The 23,844-nt window shown below is 35.1% G+C and overlaps 1 protein-coding gene across 2 annotated transcripts in view; it reads right to left on the bottom strand.

The window, feature by feature from the left end:
• Positions 1–23,844, bottom strand: part of LOC148283465 (uncharacterized) — a 282,346-nt gene that overhangs the window by 78,125 nt on the left and 180,377 nt on the right. The window contains exon 5 of one of the 2 annotated variants that reach the window (XM_088243795.1): positions 4,512–4,971. The exons of the other annotated variant lie outside the window; for it this stretch is intronic. Coding sequence (XP_088099921.1) covers positions 4,894–4,971 — 78 coding nt within the window. The 3' untranslated portion in view covers positions 4,512–4,893. Of the gene's footprint in view, positions 1–4,511; positions 4,972–23,844 lie in introns of those variants that run through there. 2 annotated transcript variants of the gene reach the window in all.

The following is a 23,844-nucleotide window of genomic DNA, read 5'->3' as shown; positions in this document are numbered from 1 at the left end:
AATAAAACTAAATACATATTTTGCAGTTAAAATAATAAATATGCTTAGCATATAAAAGCCGAAAATTATTATCGTTAATGTATTTTAAAATTAAAATAAACTTTGACATTTTACAAGCAAGTGTTTCCTTTAGAGGGGTTCGTTTCTGGAAACCTTGGTTTTTTGTAGAGGAAAGTACCAATATTTCGGATACAATTTTGTTTTCATGATGTAGAATTCAAATTATGAAATGAATGATGAACGATTCGGCATTATCTATTACTTCATTAAATATTCAATTGATTCTAATATATTGAACACAAATCGCAATGGAAATAATACATTAAAAACATATTTTTGCAAGACCTCGATATTTTCGGAGTGAGGAAAATAGGGTCTTGATTTCGGATACAGTGGGTTCCGAATATAGGATACAACGGGCAAGGCAAAAAAAAAAACAGCCAATTAGAAATTGTCTGTAAATAATAACCCATTTTGCAAGTTGTGAGTTCTGTGGCTAAATAATTTGGTTCATAATAATGTTTTTTTGCTCTCCTGAAAAGATGAATGTTTGCAGTTATGTCCGCCCATCGAAGATATAATTCTAGGCACACCATCTTCGGGATCTTCAAAATCGAATTTCGATTTATTAGACAAAAAAGGGCTCTTCACCTGAAGAAATTGAAGAGCCAACTTTTTTTTTTTTTCTGGCGACGACTGATTTCGGGTATCCGAAATAAGGAACGGTTGTGTGTCCGAAAATAGGACACTACCAAAAATATTTTACAATTTGCTTGTAACTATAATCTAATAATTTTTGACGTACAATCAACTTGACATAGATAATAGATTACGACACCTTCATATTAAACTATAAAGCAAAGTACCGATGCTTACCACTTGCTGTCCAACTCGGCTCGAACCCGATATTGTCAAAAACTATTTTTTCACAAAAAACTTGGAATATTTTTCGTTCTTAACACGCACCTTCAATGCCCACGGCGACAACAGAAATGCAATATGGCGGCCACAGCTTTAAAGCTTTGCCGAAAGTGTTAAACAGTGCGATCCAGGGCCCGTATTTTAATGGGAAGTTAACAATCTGCAATTTTATCAACAAAGTAAAATTAAGTTTTTTGTATGAAAAATATAACATGCATACATTTTTTTATACAAATATGTTCATTTGCAAATTACCGACGAATATACTTTAAATGTTCAGGCAAATATACTCATTTTCGTAAACAAATGTCGATTTTCATTTATATTGTCTCGATATATACCAACGAAGACAGTGTTCATAATCGCAGCCTATGTAATGGTTTAAGAGTTATCACGCTATCCGAAATAAAGACATTATACGAAATATGAGGACTTTCCTCTGCGTAAATTGATTTAGTCTCAGATTGCTCCCTTCCTAATTCTAACAGTCATTTGTTTATTGCTCTTGCAAATATATGGTCAGTTGTGTTTTTCTACACGTACGGCATTTTCTTTAATGTTTTAGGTACTGGATAAGTTAAGAAGAGTATGTAACGTAATTTATTTCCTGTTGCAGAAATAATGTTCGTGTTAAGATTATCTGCATAAAGACTGACAAATAAATACACCATTAAATAAAGTAATGTTAACAAGAGCCGATTGCAGTTTAAAAACAAAAAGTCCGGTTTTATGAAATGTTTTAGATGTTGACAGATTTAAGAGTGGCTCAGCTAATATGTATGACAAAATATGAAGGCCAGCTGCCAGATATTCAAGGGATACGCATTAAAACATGGTTTCATTTACATTTAGTCAATAATAATACTAGGGTAATTATAATTACCGGTCATAAGCAGTGTATATGCCTAGACTTTCATATAACCTTCTAATAATATTCTCCGTCTCTGTAGTAATACAATAATACTATTGTGAAACAAAATAACGATCGTAGAAACAAATACATGCTTGCCTTCATGATTGTAGTATAGTTTAAACAAATCATTATTTAAACCATGCTGATATGTTGAAACAGGAATGTTTACACAAGTATAAGCATTTTTTTTACTGTTTCAAGAAATATGGAAATATCCCATTTACAATTATACAAACCTACAACGATGCGGCTTATAGTATTTTCTATAGTTTTATTGGCGTCGGTAAATATTTATCTTTGGCCTGCAAACATCTGGTAATGAAAAATAGATAAAAAAAAATTGAGTGCCTTAAAAAATGTGTATATAATACAGTGGAGCCCTGTATATCTGAACTCCAGTCATCCGGATCGCCAAATATCTAGATTGTTATCACGAAACAAAAAAAAAGAAGAAGTTTTAAAATAAAATTTAATTCTGCAATTAACTTTGCTGGACGTGTTTAATGTGATTCCAATTCGCTGTTTTAATTCAAAAGCAATGAAATCAAATAAAGGCACATAATTATGCGAATAATTGGAGTTTTACCGTATATTGTGTTAACAAATTACAACAGGGATGGAGAATACATTAGAAAAGGAAATATGGAAGTCTAGGCATATCTACAGGGCTTACGACCTGTCATGGGCTGGTTTAAGTGGCCACTTTACACACTGTGTAACATTCACAATTTCGCCCATGTTTGAACATCCATATTTCTTCATATCTTCCATTTGTTGATTTTAGTGAAGTTGAAGAGCTGAAACATTTATTGTGGTGAAAAGGCAAAACGTAGGCAAAGCCTGAAAACAATATTCCGATTTTTAAACTTTTTCTTGGACCACTTGGTTTTTATTACAATATTTGAGTTTGTCCAAATGTTTGTAGACAAAAGACTGGATTTCACCCCCTCGGGAGTCATTAAGATTAAGAAATTACAACAGGGATGGAGAATACCTTAAAAAAGGGAATATGGAAGTCTAGGCATCTACAAGGCTCATGACCTGTCCTGACCTGTGTTGTTTTTTTTGTTCGACAGACTTTTTTATTATGATAATTCCCATCTTATTCAAAGCATAAGAAAAATAATTACAAAAAGTGAAATACAAAAATATATCAGATCGTACATTACATTATGATTATCGACAAAATTACAAATAAATGATGATGACGGCGGAATACTTTAACATTTAAGGAATACGTTTCTAATTACCGGGGTAAAAACAAACGTTTTAATGACAACAAAGTGTGTTGATTTTCCCATAGCTGCGTTAAAAATTTATCGAAGAATCAAAAAAGTATGCAAATGAATGACTGCAGATGTGTTTTTAATTGCTTCGTGTGTTGCACGCCCACAACTTTTTAGTTTATCGCTCTCGTATTGCGCATGTATTCCGTATGCAGTACATGCGAGCGGTGGATGTGAATAAGTGAAGAGTGATTTACCGCGTGCGCTAGCGTACGTACCTACATACCTACACACACATGTGCGAGTGCTGTCATCATAACACAATAACGAAGACATATATTCACAATACCACATGGACATGCACAAACGCACAAACGACCCCTGTTCGTTCGTTTTTTGGCCAAATCTAACGAACCAATAAAAATACGGTCCGTGAACTAATCATAAGCCAGTCATCAAATGTTCACCATTCATTGTTTACTCCGGCATAATATATGAGGGATTGGAAAGACAGGAAAATATTTTTTTTTATATTGTGCACCATAGAATTAAGAATAGTCCAGAAGGAGCGTAGAATCATATGTGAATACATCGGACTGTGTCCGATAATTCTCCCATTCCGCCTTACTTTCGCCGCGTGCATTCGTGAAGTCGCCGGGTAATGTTGCTTGATGGGGAAAAAAAAACATAACACAAATGTAAGGTAAAAAAAGTTATCTGTTAATTTCTCTAAAATTTTATTGTGCACGCGGAAACATTGATTGACATAACAGATTAGATAAATAAAAAGTAATTGAATTTATGAACTTTTAACTTCAAATATATAACAAATTTTATTTGACATAAAGCGGATATTTTTATATCATGTTAAATAATATTTGTTTTTTTAAAGATAATGTCGTTCAAATGTTCCCCACGGCGTTGTTTAATGTGAGATCTAATTTTCATTAATTCTTTCATTAGATGAGCAAAGTATGGTAAAAAAAATTACTACCCTGGCAACACTAACGAAATTTCCATTTTGTTTCTTCGACAATCTGACAGATGGAAAAATAATTCAATTTTTAAGTAATGCATTTGTTATATACACATTAATTTGCAAATTACAGATGAAATGTGATTTCATCCTGTTTCTTTAAGATCCTAGCAGTATTTCTAAACTTTAAAAGGACACAATTGGATAGTTGAATTCAAATCAGGAGTTGCGTACAGAGCGACGTATACAATAAACTAATGGGTCAAAACGTAAACCTACTCATTAATGAGTGTTGAGTCGCCCTCTGTTTGATGTGCGTATGCGGTTTCTGGACTATTCTTAATTCTATGTTGTGCACTTATTTTACTGCTGAAATATAACTTTTTCAAAGCATATTATCATATATTAAAACAAAATTATATGAGGTAAATAAATATACACTAGACAAGCCGGTTTCGCGGTTTACTGGATTTAATTTTTTTCCCGTTTATATTTTCTGTTCATGTTTACCTTATTAAATAAAAATAAAATAAATACATTTAAGACGACATTATAAAATACTGATGATGGTTAGACGGCCAACCGCGAAACTCGCGTCGCGGGTTCGATTCCCCCAGTTGCAAGAAAAAAGTTCCAGAAGTATTTTTTTCTCGATTGGTCTGGGGTGGTGTATTTTTCATTACCTTCTTCCATATCCCCTCTATCTTACCTACTGACAAGTCTCAAAATAGAGGCTTAGCGGCTTATTCCTTCAAAATACAAAAAAGTGATTGGTGCTAGACAATCATCATTATTACGATGTGTAAGTTCGAGATTTACTTTGTCAATAAAAATCATTTGAAAGACATATTTTGTATTTAGTCAAAGAAAAGTGCGTCATGTAGAGTGCTCCTTTGAGTTAATGCGTGTCTTCCCATACTCACCGTAGCAGGATCCTGCACCCTCAGATGAACATGGAAAAAAGAGAAAATAACATCATTAGTAATAGCAAAGAAAAAACAGCTATCAATATAAATTGTATGGATGCTTTCTGAAAATCAATCAAAAAGAACATAATTTAATGCTTAAAATATTACTATGGCTTTAAAAATCAAAGATGTTTACTAACAACTGCCCGCGATTTTCCCATGCGCCCTTTTAATATATACATTTACGATCATAAATATAGGCCTGAACGCAGTACACTATATTGTACATCATCCCAGGTGCAGAGCCTTATGCGTAGTACGAAAAACAACCTTTTCATGAAGCTTTTAATGTACATACAACCAAACGTAATGCGCGTGTTCTGAATCGCAATTTATTTACAATAAAAAATTAATACAAGTTAGAATTCGACGAAAAATATATTCATGTTCATAACAATGGGAAGTTAACATTTATCTTAAATTTTAACTTCAAAGTAAAATAAAGCTTTCCGTATGAAAAATGTAATATGTATACAATTTCATTTTCTAATGATGTTTAATTACAGGTTACCGATGAAGATACTTCAAATATTCACACAAATATACACATTTTCGTACATAAATATGGGATTTACTTTTCACCGTCTCGATATGTATCGACGAAAGAAAGCATCTGTAATCGCAGCCCAGATCAGGGACCGTTATCATTAAGAAAAATCACTATGTGCTCTAGCTCCATATCGACCCGGATCCTTGTGATTACCGATCAGGGCTCGATTACAATGGGAAATTTACATAGTAATCTTCTATCGTCTATAAAGTCAAATCGAATTTTCTGCATGAAAATTTAATTATTGATATTAAAAAAAAAAACAAACGGGTTTAATGATTACAGACGAAGATACTTAAAATGTTCGAACAAATATATACATTTTCTGGAAGGAAAATGGAATATTAATTTATTTAGAAATTGTTCAACTACGGGTAACCGATGAAAATGCTTCAAATTTTCATACAAATATTCTTATTTTCAAACAGAAAGTTCGGTTTTACGTAAAATATAAGATAACTTCGTTAATTTCCAATTGTTGTTGGAGCCCGGCTCTACCATAACCTAGCGGACTATTTTACGCCATGGTAAAAATTCACACGGCACGACAAAATATCATAGGGCGGATAGATATTTTTTTTTCAAAAATATTTATTTGATGCTAGGCAAATATTTATTTTTATTTATTTAACTTTTTGTACATAATGTTATTTGTACATTAGCGGGCTTATTACCAAATGGCAATATCTTCCAACCAACCAATGACCAGTACGCCATAAGGTCGACTTTAAGGCCTACATTCAGTTTTCATGTGCAGAATTTTTCAGATAAGGTTAGCAGCTGAATAAATTTTATATAAATACAAGCGAACCTGACAGACGTTGACCTGCCCGAACGTTGGCTTGCCTGCTATTTATTACCTTGAAAAAAGACTTTTCATTGAGAAGTAGGTACCTAGGTACTTTTTTTGTGATTAAATTCCAAAATGCATGTAAGTACGTATCTAGGTACTTGTTTATGGTTGAATTCGAAAACATAAAATAAATATTTTTTCAAATATGGCATTCTTTTTGCAAACGTCAAACTCCGGTCTTCTCACCAACAGAGGGGTTACTTATGTTGGAATACGATTTTTAAAAATGTATTGAATTTTATATTATTTAAGTATTACCAAAAATCCAGTAAAAATAAATAAATGGGTGGAAATTATAAGAAATTTAAGGAAAGAATCTGATTGAGATCCACAAAAAACAAATGCTGTTTGTAAACATTAAAAAAAAAACTTTTTTATACAGAAAAAAACAACATCATTCCATGTATTTGTAAATACATTCTCCTCGAATGCAACCCTGGTATATCGATGAATAAAACATTTATGCTCCTTACTTCTTTTTTACATACTGGATTGAAGATTTTAATATCTACGAACACGCACAGCGCGAAGATCTATATTTCTCTGAAAACCGCACGTAGATCGGCTAACCCGTTTAGGAGGAGTTAGGTGACATCACACGTACAGAGGAATTATAAATATATATAAAAAGATAAAATAATGTTATATATGTCAATTTGGCATATTTTACGGTACTGTGTGGATTTGAACCATTCTCGTGAAATGCGTCGGTATATACTTATTTTATGTCACGGTTATTTGCGACTGTTTGGAAATGGTCCCAAAATCGAATTATGTGGGGAAATGATAAGATGAAAGCAAAAATCCAAAATTTAAAAATAAAAATAGATGATACGGTAGTTTCAGACTGGAATAAATTGCCAAGTCTAATTTAATTGTCTAATCCATTTTGGTTAACCTGTTCAAAAACCGTTTGGATGCTTTTTTGAAGGAAGAAGAACTTCGACAAAAAGCAGTACACGAGATATAGGCGCGTCAGCAAAGGCTGCCTGCCTATAACGAATAACAATTATAATAATAATTATGGTATTTAAGGAAAAAAACAATATCAGTATGTACTTATTTATGTAAGTATAACGAAAAATATTTGTTTATAAGGTGATTATAGGCTGAAATATTTCACTGTTACTGGACAGGCACTTGAAGCGTAAAACTAATCACCTTACGTTCCTGCAACACGCGATCAAAATACCCAGCATGCCATTTTCTAATGCACTGCCTTTTGCACCATCAGATGTGGTTTAGGGTTTGATGATAACATTAAATAGTAAATATTTACTTATTTGCTATTTTGAACAAAGTTTTCTAACGTGAATAATTAATACAATAGAGAATTTAAACCCACAGAGCATAAATAGAAAATCATGTCATAAGTGTGAAAATAACTACTATTGTAAACCTTATTTAATTTTTCAAAGCGTTTCTATTCTTAGCAAAGCCAGTAATCGCGGGAAAAGTATCGATAAACAATGAAACTAAGTTTAACATGTATTATAAATTATAATCGCATTAGCAACTGCTAAAAGCATTTGAAATGAGAAATTAGGAAATTCCAAAGAAATGTCGCGAACACGAAAGAGGAACCAAAAATATTCTTAAATCAATAATAAAAACTTCAAAAAGAATTTATAGAAAATGATTGATTTGAATCGTGCAAAATTTGGAAAACACATGTCAAAGAAAACCTACTCTAAGGTCAGCATTTGATTCAGGCAGAAGAAAACTTGTCGAAATCCGGCGCTGCCCAAACACCAGGTTCGGAGATCGAGCTTTTGCCGTTACCGGCCGCCCTTCTGCCTGGAACCAATTGCGTTCTTACTTGCGAATCATTGACAGCCCCAGTCAGTTCGGATCTCAACAGAAACCTCATTCTCTCGTTTATCATACCCTCAATTTTAAAATCAGAAAACATGTTGTGCTAGCTTGGTTAAAGTGTATTTTAAGTTAACGTATAAAATTGTAAAGTGCCCTTGATACGATTTTTCACAAAAATGGCGCAATATAAACCAGCCGAATATTACTATTATTATTAGCATTACAAGCGAAGATCGTTCAATTCTTCTTCAGAGATCATTCGGATCTTTCAGGACACATCTAAACTTTTGGAATTTCGAAAAATTAGCAAACATATTCAATCATTTTTACAATCCTTTATTTTTAAGTTGGCGATTTAAACGGGACTCAGTTTTTATCATGATTGTTATTATTATGGATAACTTATATAGCGCCATTTTCCTGGCGCTTAACATAGAGAGTGGCCCGTTTAATACCCTTTCATCGCTCTAATTTTCTTACCTCCTCTTTCACAGTAGTAGCTACTCGATTGTGGAATAATCTACCCACTAATGTTAGAAACGCCCCTTCTTTATTTACATTCAAGCCAAGATTGAAATGTCACTATCTAAATATTTAAGTTGTTCCTTTATCCTTCTTCTTTCCTTCCCATCCCCTCTCCGCTCTTCATAGTATAGGTTTTTTTTATGTATATTTCTTTTCTTAATCTTCGTTTTTATTTTTTTATGATATTGTAAGATTCAATATGTTAATGTACTTATAATTTTCTCAAACTGAACGGTTTGGGTAGGTAGGAAGAAATAGCCTTATGGCAATATGCCCTATATGCAATATAAATTGTATATGTATATAAAGTGTTAAATAAACAAATACAATTCTATAGATAAATCAATTTCATTGAAGCTTTTAAATTTGTAATTTAATTAAAACAATCTATTTTTTAATCATCATTATCAGTTAGAGGAACGTGAGGGAATCAGTTTTATTAATTATTCAGGAACCAGTCCAGAAACATGTCATTTTGCCGTGTACTACCACCTTTTTAATGAATATTTAATGTAGACTTTCCCAGGAATAAAACACGGGACCTCAAGCATGAAAGGCAAATGCGCTAATCACAACACTGTGAGGCGGATTTTCCTCCATCCGATTTCCTTTTCTTATTGCTATTGCTAAAATAAATTTCTTTTGAATGGCTATTGCTATTGCTAATGCAGAACTTTATAATGATTTCATTAAAAAAATATTAAAATTTATTTAATTTTAGCAGTTGTAGGTGCAGTTATGAATAAATCTTGAATTAACTAATATAATATGCTAATAATGCCAACACTAGTAACTTCTATGCATTGTGTTAATCCGTGTTCAATATTTATATTTTTATCCCATCTAGAGAAATAGGAAATTGCTATAAAATTTGCCTACTTTTTTTGCCTTTTTCTTAGACACATTAAAAATATTATGCATGGTTTTTATTCGAGCTGCATTCTCGCACAAGTTTTTTACCGTGCTTCCGAGTACATTTTTAGAGATAAAGAACATTTTAGAGAAGAGAATAAAGAAGTTGAGGCACCGACAGGGCTTATGACCTGCGAAGCTTTAACCAGCCCATGACAAGTCATAAACCCTGTAGATGCCTAGACTTCCATATTACCTTCTCTAAAATGTTCTTCATCTCTGTGGTAATATGTTAATATTAACAGCTCCCTAGAGGGTTGAATCCAGTCCTTGTATGGGCAAACTCAAAATACTGTTTAGAAAAAAAAAATAGGATTACCAATAATGAGAAGAACAGTCTTAAAACTCACAGAACGACAGTTTAAAATAGTACATTGGTACCTGAAGAAATAATAAAGAGGGTTAAATTGGTGCGAAGCAGACTTGAGTGTGGATCTCTGATCTGGGTGCCCCACGAATTGAAGTACTCTCTTATGCTGGAGATGGTTCAGAAGAAATTTCTGAGGTATCTTTACTTAAGGGAGTGCGGATATTATCCGTGGTTGTACCCGTCTGACTTCATACTGGGAATGCTTGGCTACAATAGTTTGGAGAAAAGAAGAAATGCATACTTGCTTATGTATTTTTTCCGATTGATCCGTGGTATTACGATCAACATAGGTATAACGGAGAGTATTTTTCTTTATGTTCCTAATGACTACCTTAGACATAGACAGCTTAAGCTGTTTTATCTTCCTGCTTGCAGAACCAACCTGCCGATGGTAATGCCAGTAGGAAGAGCAATGTCTTTACTCAACCGTATCTCTTCGGATATTGACATCTTTCATTTTAGTGAAAAAAAGTTCAGAGAGGATTGCATTCTTTCTCTATAATTGCTGGGTATTTTTTATTTTACCATTTTTGTATATTTAAATTTTAGTGTTCATTCTTTCGTTTTATGTATGCATTGAATTTTTTTGTTATGTACATAAACGTTTATAAAATAAATAAATAAATTGAAATTGAAAAAAAAAAACATTTAAAAGCATATTGAAAAAAAATGTTCATGATAAACATATTTGATATTAAATTTTAAGTTATTAAAAGTTTATATTCCTTTTTAAGAAGCCATGAACTAACTTAATAAAGCGTAAATAAATAAAAGGAGACACATTCGAAGGACACGTACTTCTGACAAGATGTTGAATGTGGAATAAGTTAGGAATGAATGTCAGGATGGATACGTGTGCCGTTCCATACTCTGCCTACCCCTACAGCGAAAAGGCGTGATGGCAGTAATAGTAGTTTAACACAACGTTGATAAATATACAGGTAACGACAGAGATGCAGAACATTTTTAAGAATTAAATTTACAATAAGGAAGTCTAGGCATTTACTTTTATTATGTCATTGGCTGATATATCGTCGCCTCAGATTGTTTTTATCCAACAGACCAAAACCTAAATCTGCAGAAATAGAATTTTAAGTTTTTTCTACAAAATAGGCATAGACAAGCTTAAACAATAAAAAAAAACATTTAAATTTCATATTTTTAAAATTTATTTATTATTTGCATACAATATTACATTTTTATTATTTTTTAAAACATTATTTAAATTATTTTTTTTTTTACAGGACAAATAAAGATTTTCTCAAAACTCCTGCACGCTTAACTCAATTTCGTTAAAAATAGCCTGTTGGACAAAAACGAACTAAAACGACGATATGTCAATCTTTACACTGGATATCATTTACAGTTCAGTCTATGTTTAAACCGCAATATTCCTTTAATTATTTTATCTGTTGATTTTCGCGAAGTAGACAGCAGTAACTTTATTGAAAATGTTCTCAATCTTCGTTGTAATATAATCCCCTTTTCGCATTCAATGGTGAATATGACACTGCATTAGGAAACCAAATGCAGCATATTTTGATCATATGTTATATGAACAATGAAACATCGAGTTTAAACCAACATTAAAATCAATATTGCTCGTTCACCCTGCCTGGAATCGAACCCAGGACCTTAAGAATGGTAGGCGAACGGAGCAACCACTTCATAACGAGGCGGAATTATCTCCACTTAGATTTCCTTGTTCAGGATTTTTACCTGAGAGTAGACGTGGAGTAGAACTCATCCAGGGTAACATATATTTAAATATTGATAGGCGGTAACGTACTTGTATGCAAGTATTTAAGCATAGCTACAATTGATTACAACGTAGGTCCACAAAAAAATGCGAAATACTTCAGTCAAGTAATCACTTTAATTATTTTTTTAAATGCCTCTAAACTTAAATAAATCCGAATTCATAAAATGCCTCTTAATTTAAATAACTTTAAATAGTACATTTAAAAATAAAATATTTCAACAGAGAGGGAAAATATTTTTGAGAAGGGAATATGGAAGTCTAGGCATTTACAGGGCGTATGACCTGTCATTGGCTAGTTTAAGTGGCTACTTTACACACCGTGTAACATTCACCATTCTGCCCATGTTTGAACATCCACATTTCCTCAACGCTTCCATCTGTTGACTTTTGTGAAGTAAAAAAGATGAAACCTTTATCATGTGGGTTTCAAATCACCAATCAATTATCCAATTTTTAGACTTCTTCTTTTACCAGGTAGTTAATTCAACAATGTTTGAGTATGTCCAAATGCTTCACAAAAGTCAACAGATGGTAGAGTTGATGAAATGTGGATGTTCAAACATGGGCAGAATGGTGGATGTTACACAGTGTGTAAAGTGGCCACTTAAACCAGCCAATGACAGGTCATAAGCCCTGTAAATGCCTAGACTTCCATATTCCCTTCTAAAAAATGTTTTCCCTCTCTGTTGAAATAAATTTAAATATGAATAACTCCCTAGGGATGAAATCCAGCCAGTTTGCAAGCATTTGGACAAACTCAAACAATGTTCGTAAATTATTGTCAAAAATTGTGAAATTAAATTATGAAGTTGTTTTTTTACTTTAATATTTACAACCCCTGTAAATTGAGAATATGAAAAAACGGATTACACTTATTATGTATCTCTTAAATTTTGTATTGTTGGTGAAAATATTGATATAAAAGCCCCACGTTACTTGGGTAGTTCAGTTGAACGATATTTTTATTACAAATAATATGATTGCAATTCAAAGGGCTTTTCAAGTTGAATGCATGCGTGTTACGATAAATTAATCTGGTGCGGCGCCTTTAAAAAAATAATATACTCGAATAAAAGCTTTTCGACAGCTTTTAGTAACAAAGGGATACTTAAATAAATTAGGCATTCTTCTCACATTTTTACTATAGACCTCTTTATTATGAAACCGCGGAATCGATGGAAAGATGTTCTGGATAAAAATGTTAATACCTTTATCATTAAATTTGCCATCTGTTTATGAAAAGTAATTACCACATTTCGAAGAAAATATCACAGTTCGTTTGCACCAACACATTAAGAGTTGCCTTTCATACAAACATATGCTGTGAGTGAGGAAACCCATAATATACGCGATAATTTTAATCAATGCGAGAATTGCGGCGATATTATTACATTATTTTCGCAAACATTGCTAATCCACACTAAGTACTGTGTATACCTATGCATAACTTTGTTTTAAATTGTTTTCATTTTGCGAAAATTGTAATTTATAAACCCTCACAGATTATATCCATTTAACAAAACATATTTATTTTTAAAATTCATTTTCTATTGTTTCTGTATTTTTAACGTCATTAGTAGAGGTTGTCTGAGTCTTTTGTTTAGTTTTGTCTGGTAGTTCACTGTATAATTTCAGTTCCTGGTTTATTAGTCTCGACTGTCCATGTCTCGTTTTAGAGAGTTGTATGTGATATTGTTCTGACATTCTTGTATTGTGTTTATGTTTACTACAAATTTTTACATGTTTTAGTTTTTCATCTACAATTACGTCGGTGGCTAATTTATGAATAAATTTTAAGGATTCTAATTACAAAAGTTCTGTTACATTGAATTGTTTAGTTTGTTTAAAGAGTTCTTTAGATGAAATTATGATTCGTAATCAAAACACATGAAAAATATGAAAACGAAAAAATAAAACACCTAACTAACTAACTAACTAACTAACCATCACGCCATTTCCCCAGAGGGGTAGGCAGAGAGGATAGAACGCCACACCACTCTGTCCTGGCACACTTCCTTTGCTTCCTTCACATTCATACATCTTCTCATGCACGCACGTCGATTATTCCGACTTTTCACATGACCACTTTCAAGAATTTGTTGTACTTGATCATGCCATGTCTTTCTCGGCCTTCCTCGACTTCTACAACCAGACACATTCGCATCATAAATCTTTTTAGCCGTTCTTTCATCATTCATTCGCTCCACATGACCGAACCATCGCAAAAGACCTTTCTTAATTTTGTCGATAATGCTTAACTCAGCCTTGCATTCTGCTCTAATTTCGACATTAGGGCACCTATCATACATTGTTTTTCCGCACATTCGCCTGAGGGATCGCATTTCAACAGCATTCAGTCTACTTTCGTCCCTTTTTTTCCAACTCCATGCTTCGCTTCCATACATTAGGGTTGGTACCAGAACTCCATTATGAACTGCTAATTTAGCCTCTTGCGATAGACACTTATTTGCTACGACAGACTTTAAGGCACCATTAACTCTGTTACCGGCACTAACCCTCCTTTCAATATCCTTGTCCATATTTCCATCTCTAGTAAACATACTACCCAGATATACAAATTCTTCGACCTGTTTCAAACTATCTCCATTTACTACAATCTTACATTCAGTCATAGTTACATTTCTTTCAAAGACCATGACGTTCGACTTTTGCACATTCATTAGCAAATCACTCTCCTTGCACACTTCGTAAACCTTTGTAACCGAGGATTGCAGTTCCTCTTCGCTGTCAGCTAGGAGGACTGCGTCATCGGCGTACAGAAGGCAACTGACAGTAAGATTACTCATTTTCGCTCCCACATCCATACTTTTCAATTCTCTCATACATTTATCCATGTATATGTTGAATAACCACGGTGACATTACACATCCCTGTTTGACTCCTTTAGGGATGTCAAACCAGGAAGTTAATGACCCATTTACCCTTACACACGCTACACTATCTTTGTACAAGGAAGCAATAGCGCGGACAAGGTTGTCACTCACTCCATACTCCGATAGAACCATCCATAATTTTTTCCTATCAACTCGATCAAATGCTTTTTGCAAATCAACAAAAGCGCAAAAAAGCTTCTGGTTTTTCGCCAAAAACTTTTCTGTCATATTGCGTAATGCAAATATTTGATCCATACATCCTCTACCATTCATAAATCCACTCTGTACATCCCATACTTTCTCCATGGTCACGTTTCTTACTCTTTCTATCAGTATTCTTCCATACATTTTGCCGACAGCGCTCAGAAGACTGATAGCTCTGTAATTCCCACACTCCACCTTAGAACCCTTTCCCTTGTATAACGGCATAACAACTGCCCTCCTCCAATCAGGTGGAGTCCTTTCCTCCTTGAGACACAAGTTAAAAAGTTTATGTAGCCATGTGAGAATTAATTTGCCACCCGACTTAATAAACTCTGCTGCAATACAGTCATACCCTTGCGCTTTACCATTCCGCATACATTTGACAACGCTGATAATTTCTTTCATACTAATCTGACTTACCTCATCATTTGCGTTCAGACACACCTCGGATAATGTCGATACATCGGCACCGCCCGAGTTACCAGTGTGCGATTCATAAACTTCCTCAAAGTATTCCTTCCATCTCTCTTTTATTCCACTCTCACTAGTCACCATTTTTCCATCCTTATCTTTAACAACTGTCATGCCTCCGCTTTCACTGCTACTCCGGGAGTTTTTCACAGCTTTCCAGAAAACTTTAATGTTTTCATGGAAATTGTGTGTCATTTTCATTCCTTCTTCATCCTTCAATTTTTTCTTCCGTTCACATACACCCTGCTTAACCTTTTTCTTACTTTCACCTTTATTCTTTTTTACAGCAAGCAAATTTATCCACGCATCCTTCTTTTCTTTAACGAGTTTTTTGACTTCGTCGTCCCACCACGCATCACCTTTCTTTCTCCCTAGCGTTGTCACACCGCACACTTCTTTCGCCGCCTCGCACATACTTATTTTCAAACACTCCCACATATCGTTTATACCCATACATTCGACATCTTTTTCGTTCAGTCTGTGACTCACAGATCTTTCAAAATTATCTTTTATGTCAGCATTTTGCAGTTTTTCAACTTTGACTCTAGAAGGAGCCTGAACTTTGTTTGTTTGGGACCGCCATCCCTTAAACAGAATCACCCTTGAGACCACTAAAAAATGGTCTGATTCCATCTCGGCCCCTCTGTACACACGTGTGTCGACAGTTACAGGCTTCAATCTAGAGTCAATGATGACATAATCGATAATCGACCTTTCATTTCCTCTCTCCCATGTGTATTGGTGGATTCCTTTATGTTCGAAAAATGTATTTGATACAAAAAGGTTCCATTCCAGGCATACCTCTAGCAGTCTTTTCCCATTGTCATTCACTCTTGCATCCCCAAACATACCTAGAGCTGACTCCAGCCCATCTCTCCTTGTTCCCACCCAACCATTAAGATCTCCAGCCAAAACTATCCTTTCGCTATCTTTTTTCCCATTCATCACATTCATTAGACTCGTCCAAAACTCGTCCTTCTCAGATTCACAGTCGGAGTTGACAGGAGCGTATCCTATGATAACAAGCAATCTTGTCAGTCCGACCTTAAATCTGACAAACATGAGTCTCTCACTTACAAATTCATATTCATTCATGCCCTCTATCATTCTTGGCGATAGAAACGCAGCAACACCCCGGCAAGCTCTGTCCGTCTCAGGGAGACCGGACCAGAGAACCAGAGTATCACCGTGCTCCATCGAACCACTCCCTTTCTTCCAAGTCTCAGAGACACACAAACATAAAATTATAAATACATTTATCAATAAAACTTATTTACTTTTTTATTATTTTGACCCACGAGCGCTTTCGCCTAAGTATTATATGAAGTATTATATAAGTATTATATATTTTCTTCTACATCATTTCCCTAACCACGCCTAGTGGTGCACAGGATCCTGCAGAATTGGTTCTGCAATTGCAGCGTATCTCGATCACCTCAAACATAGAAGGCGAACGATGTATTTTTTCTGGGTTTTTGCATGAGAGTAGCCATCGAGTCGAAATCATTCGTCCACGGTTCTGGTTCTATTTCACACTCAGAATTGTATTCTTCAACAGACACAGAAAAAAAGCGGTCTTAATGTAAATAAAAATAATGTTAAGTAATATAATAAAATCCGTCATCTAAATGTTAATTTATTAATGATGTCGGGTTGTGATCCTGTGGTCAGTGTTGCGGACTCACGGATATTCAGGGCCCACTCACGGTCTGAGGTTCGAACTCCAGCCCCCTCATCTATCGCAACTTTATTCCCATTTCCTAATAGTGATTAATTTACAACTCGTTGAAAATTGCCCATTAATTTTGATATTTGGGTAAAATACGCGTTAAAAAAATAATTAAAAAAAATTTTTTTTTTTGTTGAATATATTGTAGTGATAGCTTATATTGAAGAGTTTTCATAAAAAAAAATATCGGAAAAATACACGTCTACAATAAAATTACGGTCATTTTCTACCTCAATCGAATAAGTAAGGCTAATTTATTTTGAACAAAGGAATGTAGAAAACGACCTAGCACAATATTGCAAACAAACCCTATCGAGAGCAGATATAAATCGTTGAAAACAGAGAAGGAATGCAGATTAGAAAAAGACGAAGAGTAAAGATAATAGATACCCAAGTATATTAGTTAACTGAGGTTATGTGCGGAGATGGCGGTGGAAGTTACACGTATAGAAGCAAGGCCATTAATCATAGCAGCAATATGTCAAGCGCTGAGCCGAGAGACAACAAGGCAGAACCCGGGGCGACTGAGTAGAAAGGGTGCCCGAACTATTTAGCCAGCCGACTCGTGAGTGATTAACAACAATGAATCTTTCTTTTAGTGAGACTGGCACCAGTACGTATTTAGGTTTAGTTAAGCGAGAGTAAATAAACATCGTTTTGGGTAAGTAAAGAATACGAGTATGCAGTAGAAAAGCATAGTTGAAATTCTTGTAAGTAATATACGAAAATGAAAATCTATTATTAATTTATTTGAAGGGAAACATCATTAATCAAATATTTAAAATTAAATCATATTAATTACGATACACGTCATGATTAATGTGTGCAATTATTAAATGAGGAACTTTAGCCCTACGGGAAATTGGTTACAAAAAATGTTTTCTTGTGCGCGGTAAAAATTAGAGCATTCAATTGTACGGCAAAATTTCTTAAAAATGACCGAAAAAATAATAATAAATATTTTAATAAAAACGCACTACTTTGAATGACGTCACTGGTTCATATGAACCATCCAATGTTATGAGAGCTTTAAAGGATATCCGGTTTGGTCACCGTAAACGAACCAATAGGAAGAACTGTCATAGAACAACCTCTGACGTCACACGCGGAGTTATTTCAGAAATACAAAACTTGAAAAAATCATAGCGCTGATAATACGATATATTAAAATTAAAATACTTTGGCCTAGTTTAATATTCTATTGACAAATAGAAAAAGAAAAAAAGACACTAAACTTCCTCATTACTTAAGCCAAAAAAGGCATCAAAATAATGTCACCGATAGTATGTAAAGTAACAAACGGGACGACGAAACCAAGAATGCTTCCCGAGGGCCTTAGGTAACTACGCTTTTTAAGCTTAAGATTCTTTACTCTAGTCCTGTAAGTCCACTGATTGCTATCTAGTCAATGACAGACAGTTCAGCTATAAAACGCGTACTTGACTTGGGAAGATGCACACGAACGAGTAAGTTCGGTGGTTTTTAAAAAAAAAATTTATTTGTTAATAGACTATTAAACTATTTTTTTTAATATGTTACATATTATCAGCGCTATATTTTTTTAAAGTTTCGTATTTCTGAAATTAATCCGCGTGCGACGTCTCAAGTTCTCTTCCGCTTCTTCTCGGTCAGTTCTGCCGATTGGTCCGTTGATGGTAAGTAAACTGGAAAGCTTCCACTACTTTTTTCTGATTGGTTGAATTTTATGAACTAGTGACGTCGTCTAAAGTAGTTCGTTTTTATTTTGATATGTTTTTCGTATATTTTCAAGAAACTGCCGTATAATTTAATGCTCTAATTTTTACCGCGCGTAAGAAAACATTTTTTGTACAATTCCCAGTAGGGCTGAACTTCCTCATTGGCAACCGAACGAAGAGCCTGGAGGTTAATTGTAAATGCTATATTTTTTTATTTTTTTTAATATAATAAAAAAGTTACAACATGTTAACAAAACGAAATAGACAATAAAGAAAAAGTACAGAAAAAAACAACGAAACGAAATACCACACCAAAAAAGAAGCAACATCTTGTGCTTGCTTTGGGACTACAATATTAATAATTTAAGTACAAAATACATTTATATTTCAAAAAATAAATGTCGGTATTTAAAACATTTTTTTATAAATAAGTGCATATGCATACAAATGCGCACGCGTCCGCACGCATGTATAAATATATTTATGTATGTATTTATGTTTATCGTAGTTCACACAGTGCTATGTTGGTAAAATACAATCAATGATATTATGCCAAATAAAAACCTAACACAGCACCAATTATGTACGCAACACAATATAAATTACAATTTCTTAACAGGACAATAAAATGTGATGAGAATATGTTAACGCGTGACTCTGTTTGTGTTAGTATCTCCATTGTTAAGAATGAGGAGTGTGGCTTATGGAGTGATGTGTGTAAAATGTGGTGTTTGTTTTATGTGTATAGTAGATTTAGTATTTTTTGTCTTTGTTTCTTATGTTAATTTTTTTTTCAAAAAAAGACTAAATATTCAAGGCTTAATTATTAGAGGCCAAATATTATTAATGTCATTGAGTTTCAGCTTCCGATTGTAGCGGAAAGCTGAGTCGTTAAATAAGTCAAAATCGTGCAATCAAATTTTGAAAAATTACTAATCAACAAATATATATTTTCCAATTAAGGAGCGGACATAGAATGTATGCTTGTGACTATAAACTGTGCTGAAGTGAGTGATCATGTACATTGTTTTTCATAATACGGAAATATAATATTATATACTATGGCAAAATTAACAATAAAACTATTGTAATTTGATACTAGTTTTACAGTGTTAGGACCACCGGTGTCTGCTAAATCGCAACTCAAATAAACCGTTCAAAATAATATATCGATCTTAATTCGTTAAACAATGATGCGGCATCATATAATATGATTGATATGAAATCCACAAATCGAAATAACATCTGTTAGCGCTGCCACGTATGTATACAGTAACAATAAAAATCGGGTAACTTATTGGCCATAAACGTCCGATAATAACCGCGATAAATAACAGTCACAACATTTTGATGTCTCATTATGTCCAATAGTTGGCGCAGCGGAATACCGACGTAAAGCTCCCGTGTCACAATAAGGGACCGTTAAACGACCGGGACGCGATTAAACAAACACTTTACGACCTTCTTTATTTCAATCTAAGGGGAAAAGTGACACTACTGAGATATTGTGTATTAATATCGCACGGGAAATGAGGGTATCCTAACTATCGGGAGGAATTGAGTTATTCGACACACTTAAAGGCTTGTTAGAACAGTTGGCGCCTAATTAAGTACCAAGGGCATTTATCACGGAAGAAGTAAGAGAATTTATCTGCGGAAAGCCGGACAATCGCAGTCAACGCAAGTTTACACCTTTGTCGATCGTTCTTCTGGCAAAAAGACAAGAAAGTAAATTACCTGGGAAGATAAAAGAGACATTTGTATGTTGTAAGCTATTCAACGATTTTGTTTCGAAAATATTATCTACATGCGAAAACACGCGTCGCGGTCGACGGTAGTCAGGGAATTCGGCGGCGGGAATTCGAATGTAGATGTTCCACGAGGACAAGAATCCACGCATGCGCGAGCAACAGATCTTATCTGACTGCCGGCGTTTAAACAGCGGCAAATTTATGTACGTTTGGACGTAATATCTCATCGTGTCCCGGGTCTAGGGAAGCTAATTAGCGGAGTCATCCCAGGGTCCCGGGACGCTGCGCCGGCGAGGGAGGGCCAGCGGCAGCGCGTCGGCCGGATCGCCGCCGCCGCCGCCGCACTCGCCGCTACCGCCAATCCAGGACTCGATGGCAGATTTAATTGTCCCGCGTCCGGTGAGTTACCGCCGCCTCGCCACCTTTAATTGCGGGTCAGGCGATCGCTATTACCGGCCTCGATATAAATATTGTTATTAGCCTCTCGGTGAGCCGGCGCGGCAGACGGGCGCATTACCGCGGCTATTAGTAGGCATATTCGGCGCTCGGTGGACGGTAAAGCTTCGCTGGGAGATGCCGATATAAACAAAATATCGGTAACTTTACAATATAATTACGAATATTAAATATAATAGGTAGTCGTCGTAATCGAAGCCAGATTACAAAGGAGGAAGTAATATTAGTGGAATTAACGCTATTAAGTTGTGTGGCTGGATAAATGTGAGTTAGGGCCGATTAAGCTTACGGACCGAGAGATAATTTACTAAGAGTCGGGGCAGTTAATGCGCGCGCGTGAATGTGAGGAATCAAATTAATACGGTTATGTGAAACATCGCGGTTCCGCCGAAGACGTCTCGTTTCCTGCGCGGAGAACGTGAGATCTATTTCGGTGGGACTGCGAGTGGGTACGTGTCGCGAGGACGGTCGCGGAACATATAACGCCGCCATGTTAAATATCTCGTAGAAAACAAACAAGGAGAAAAATAGCTAACGGACAAATGAGCTTCACACGGTTTCCCGCCGACCTCCCTGTCACGAATTATACGCGAAATTAACTTCGCAACTGTCTGTTTCCACCGCGTCTCGTGCCAAATGCGCTTCATGGATGAAATGAAGTTAATGATGTCCGCCTTCCGTGTAAGTGTGATGCCGATAAATTACGATTCCTAATTGCGCCAGAGCGGCGTAACTCGGGTAGCTGCCTCCGCAACGGGAGGATTTGTCATAATTAGGGAACACGTGTACCTACCTCCAACCAGATCGCCGAGGCGCAATTCATCCGCAAACTTAAATCTCTGAATACCGTCGATGTGCATTACGGTCAATTCCAGAAAAAAATCGTCTTCCATATATAAGTAGCCAATTAAAAAATTTAACGCAGACGGGTACCTACTGCTCTAAAATACAGAATAACATATTTTCCACGAACTGCTACGAAGCGATCGAGACATAGAATGTTTTAAATAGCATTTGTAGTGGGTACTTACACGGTCGCAAATCTGAGCCCCTCGGATTGATCGAAGTGCCGCGAATATATCGGTTGGATGCATACTGACGCAGATAAAATCACTTATCCAAGTCGCATCTGATACTACTCGCAATATATTAGGAAGGCACGAAAAACCCCCGAGCGTGGGTCGAGTGCGGCCGGGGGAATCTGTCGATCGTCAAACTCGGCGACAGGTGATGCGTAAATGCAACTGATAAATCCCGATAAGGGGTATTATATCTTACTGGCCGAGAGGAGCGCGCGTAAGAGGGATAGCTTCCACTTTGCATAAAAAGCGACTGGTCGGTTATTCTGTTAAGTTCGCCGCGCCAGCTGGATATTCACATCAATATATTGATTGCGTGTGTCCAAATGCTTGCAGACTGGCTGGATTTCCTCCCTGGGGAGTTATTCATATTTAAATTTATTTCAACAGAGAGGGAAAACATTTTTGAGAGGGCAATATGAAAGTCTAGACATTTACAGGGCTAATAACCTGTCACTGGCTGGTTTAAATATGAATAACTCCCTAGGGCCAGCCAGTCTGCAAGCATGACATACTCAAACATTGTTGAATTAACTACTTGGTAAAAGAAGAAGTATAAAAATTGGTAAATTGTTTTCAAGCGTTGCCTAGTAAGTGATTTGGTTCAGCCGGTTGAATCTCATCCACGAGATAAAGGTTTCAGCTCTTTTATTTATTTATTTGTTTATTTACTTCACAAAAGTCAACAGATGGAAGAGTTGACGAAAAGTGGATGTTCAAACATGGGCAGAATGGTGAATATTACACATTGTGTAAAGTGGCCACTTAAATCAGCCAATGACAGGTCACAAGCCCTGTAAATGCCTAGACTTCCATATTCCCTTCTTAAAAATGTTTTCCATCTTTGTTGAAATGAATTTAAATACAATATATTGATGTTTGAAAGTAAAATCTTCTATTTTGCAAGAAAAATGACACAATTACCTACCGGAAAAATAGTATCAAAAACAAAAATTTATTGAGTATTTCAATAAAATCAAACATGTTTATTTTGTAAAACAAGTACTGAATCGTTCTCGTATAGGGAATTAACCGAAAAGATATCCATCGTTGGGTCCATAATTAAAAGGAAAATCTTATTGCGATATTTCGAAAAGTAAAGGTGTTTATCTCAGGAGGCAAAATCAGCATTTCACGATGGAGTGCTGGTGCCGAGCCTGATGCATTGAACGAAATATGGAATTATAAAAAAAAGGATAAAAGTAGGCTGAATGCTGTCGAAATGCAATCTCTTAGGCGAATGTGTGGTAAAACGATTTATGATAGGTGCACAAATATCAAGATGCGTACATTATGTAAGGCTGAGACTAGCATTGTCGACAAAATCAAGAAAGGAGTGCTGCATCAGTTTGGACATGTAAAGCGAATGGACAGTGAAAACACGGCTAAAAGGATTTACGATGCGAATTTTGATGGATGCAGAAATCGGAGAAGACTGAGGAAGACATGCCACGATCGAATCCAACAAACACTTGCAGATGGACATGTCAAAAGTCGGAATAATCGGCGGGCGTGCATGAAAAGATGTATAAATGTAGAAGAAGCGAGGTATATATGCAAAAACGGAGTGATATGGCGTTTTTATCATCTCTAATCCCCACGGAGAAACGCCATAATGGTTTGTTTGTTTAGAAAGGTAATAAATAGGTAGACGAAATTCTTTGCTGAGATTCCTTGATTTGATATTTTTTTAAATATTTTGAGTAAGTACGATTTATTTTTTTATTAGATTACGTATATCTTACTTCTTTTTCTTCTTCTTATGGTTCCTC

The sequence above is a fragment of the Micrasema longulum genome, unplaced genomic scaffold, assembly GCF_059751315.1.
Source record: "Micrasema longulum isolate JH-2025_06_02 unplaced genomic scaffold, ASM5975131v1 h1tg000234l, whole genome shotgun sequence".
Taxonomy (NCBI): domain Eukaryota; kingdom Metazoa; phylum Arthropoda; class Insecta; order Trichoptera; family Brachycentridae; genus Micrasema; species Micrasema longulum.
This window is presented reverse-complemented; position numbering and strand designations above follow the sequence as displayed.